Source organism: Protobothrops mucrosquamatus, unplaced genomic scaffold (assembly GCF_001527695.2).
Source record: "Protobothrops mucrosquamatus isolate PMUCROS unplaced genomic scaffold, P.Mucros_1.0 scaffold1121, whole genome shotgun sequence".
NCBI classification, from domain to species: domain Eukaryota; kingdom Metazoa; phylum Chordata; class Lepidosauria; order Squamata; family Viperidae; genus Protobothrops; species Protobothrops mucrosquamatus.
Window position 1 is genome coordinate 162,226 of NW_015387339.1, and position 2,570 is coordinate 164,795.

At 40.6% G+C, this 2,570-nt stretch overlaps 1 protein-coding gene across 1 annotated transcript in view; it reads right to left on the minus strand.

The window, feature by feature from the left end:
- Positions 1-2,570, minus strand: part of PCDH15 (protocadherin related 15) — a gene marked incomplete at its 3' end in the record, with an annotated part of 345,211 nt that overhangs the window by 160,034 nt on the left and 182,607 nt on the right. Inside the window, exon 13 of the mRNA XM_015820330.2 lies at positions 1,349-1,481. Within this exon, the coding sequence (XP_015675816.2) occupies positions 1,349-1,481 (133 nt within the window). The remainder of the gene's footprint in view (positions 1-1,348; positions 1,482-2,570) is intronic.

A 2,570-nucleotide genomic window follows, 5' to 3' on the forward strand; every position in this document is an offset into this window, starting at 1 on the left:
TCTTCCGTTGTCTCCTTCCCTTCCGTTCACACTCATCTTACTTAAAGCACCGTCCCTGTCAAGCTATAAATCTTTCTCAGCGTCAGCCCGTCTTTTTCAACTTCCTCTCCTGTTGTTTATTCTCCAATCGTCACTCCGCTCCTTCACTCTCGTCTCCTTCCTTGTATCCTTTGAATGGATCTCTCAAGCTCCAGGTTTTCTTTCCAACCTCAGTCCGTTCTTTTCACTTTCCTTTGGTGTTGTATCCTCCCGGTCTCTCTTTCCACCTTCAGATTTTAACAGCAAACCACGCTTTTTCGTGGCTGGGAGCACTTTACTTGAGTTTCCCGATCTTCGCAGCCTTCAGGTTTGTCTCTCGTTTTTCTCCAACCACTTTTAATCGCTGCTGCATTCTTCTAGATCGCCATTTTCTTTCAACTCTTTCAACTCACAGTCTTTTCTATCCAGGTCTCTCAATCCACAAGCTCTACCAACTTCAACTTTATCACGATCTCTCCGCTCCTAGTTTCTTCCTCAAACCTCTCCGTCTTCTGCGCTCACAGATTTAATACACTGTCTTTCTTTGTGTGTACCTTCTATTATTTAATCTCTTGGTTCTTTAGATCTGTCGACTCACAGCTCCTCCGCCGGGTCGCCGCTTGCGTTGAGGGTTCCCTCTCCGATTGAGCTTCCTCTCAGCGCCCGTCCTAATAGACACTTAAATCTTCTTAGACTCTCCTCATATTCTTTAGTATTAGGAATAATATAGGCTATTACAGCTTACTACTTGGCACTGTCTGTTAGAATTCTTCTTGCTTCCGCATCATCTGTGGCTTTATCAGGGCCTCAGATCCGCCATCAGCTGCTGGCAGAAGTTTCCACATTGAAATTAGGAGGTTTCCTTCGTCCTAACGGGCGATCGCCTTTCGCCTCGTTATTCCTCCGGCATCCCCCTTTCTCACGCGTTGTCCTCCAGACTTCCCCGCGCCCCCAAAGGGTCTCCAAACATGGAAAGATTGGAGTTAGGTGACAGAGCCTGTCTCCTTGACTCTGTACCGCCCTGATGCCACCACCGGAAGTCCCCTATTCTATTCTATTCTATTCTATTCTATTCTATTCTATTCTATTCTATTCTATTCTATTCTATTCTATTCTATTCTATTCTATTCTCTCATCAGCATCAGACCAGCTATGTAGCAATATGTAAGGCTTATTCTACAAACCAATGGGGAAAGTGTTGAACAATGCTGAGAGTTTGACAATCTACAATGCAAAAGTTGTCCCAGAAAAATCAGAAGTAATTTACAATGCAACTCATATGCATAAACAGAAAGAGCTTTGTAAATGCTTACATTGAAGCATTCTGTACCTGCAAATTTAGCAAAATGGCACCAATTCGCATGGCCTCACTGAGTTCAAGGCTGTACATCTGTTGAAGGAAGCGGGGTGGACTTTGATTGTTAGGAGGAAGTACCTCAATGTAAACAGTAGTGATGGAACTCCTGAAATGACAAACAGAATTCAGTCAAAATCAAATTATAGCCCTTTTTCTAAACTCTAACTGTTATAATGCATTAAGCATTCAGGGTGTCTCAACAAAGAGAGGAGTCCCAATCCAGCAGTTTCTAATTTATGTTATAGTTCTGATAAACAGGTAAAGCTGTTTCCATTCCCATTAAAATTGAGAGCAGCCCTATCTGCACTGAAGAAACTGCAAGAACCTTAAGAAAACGTTAATTTCCTACCAAGCTTTAAGCTCTAAGTAACAATATGAAAGCTATCTCAGTGGGGATTAAAATAATGTGCAGTATGCTTTTAATGATTGTAACACTTTCTCAAAAATAAGCCAACCTTGATTTTTTTTGGGGGGGGGAATGCTCAGATGTACATATTTATGAACCCAGTTCTTTGATTAGATCAATTTAATAGAAATATATTTATTTTTATTTAAAAAAATCAAAACAAGGTTTCAAACATTATATTGAGTTTTGAAATTTGCTATTAAGAATTGCATCAGCAAAAAAAAAAGATTTTAAAAATCCAGCTTTCTAATTCTAGGGGGGGGGGAATCTAAGGCTTGTACATACTTCAGCTCAACACAGTTTTTACAGTATGAGTTTATTCTATCACTTTAGGAAGAGTAATCCTTATAGGTATGAAGATATGTTTGAATTTAAGATGTTTACAATGCTACATGGCTGATGACAAGCAAAAATATAAATTTGCACTCAAATTGCTTAATATTTTTCTAAGAATAATTTAAAGCCATTGACATTGAAATATTATATTCAGATTGTCCATTTTATAGATTTCCACATATGTTCATTATGTCAGTGACTGTTGTTTCCATGTTATTCAGAAAGCAGACAATAGCAAAATAAGATCACATATTCGAATTCGACCGAACACAGGCAAGGATACAGGTTAGATCCTACCTAGTGGCGATGAGGGTGGCGAGGTCTAACTACTACTCCACCCTCATTGCGTCATCAGATAATCGCCCGGCCACCCTCTTCAGGGTGACCCGCTCTCTCCTTCAGCTGAGGGGGGGAGGGGATTCCCTGGAGGGGAGGGCCGAGGATTTTGCTCAA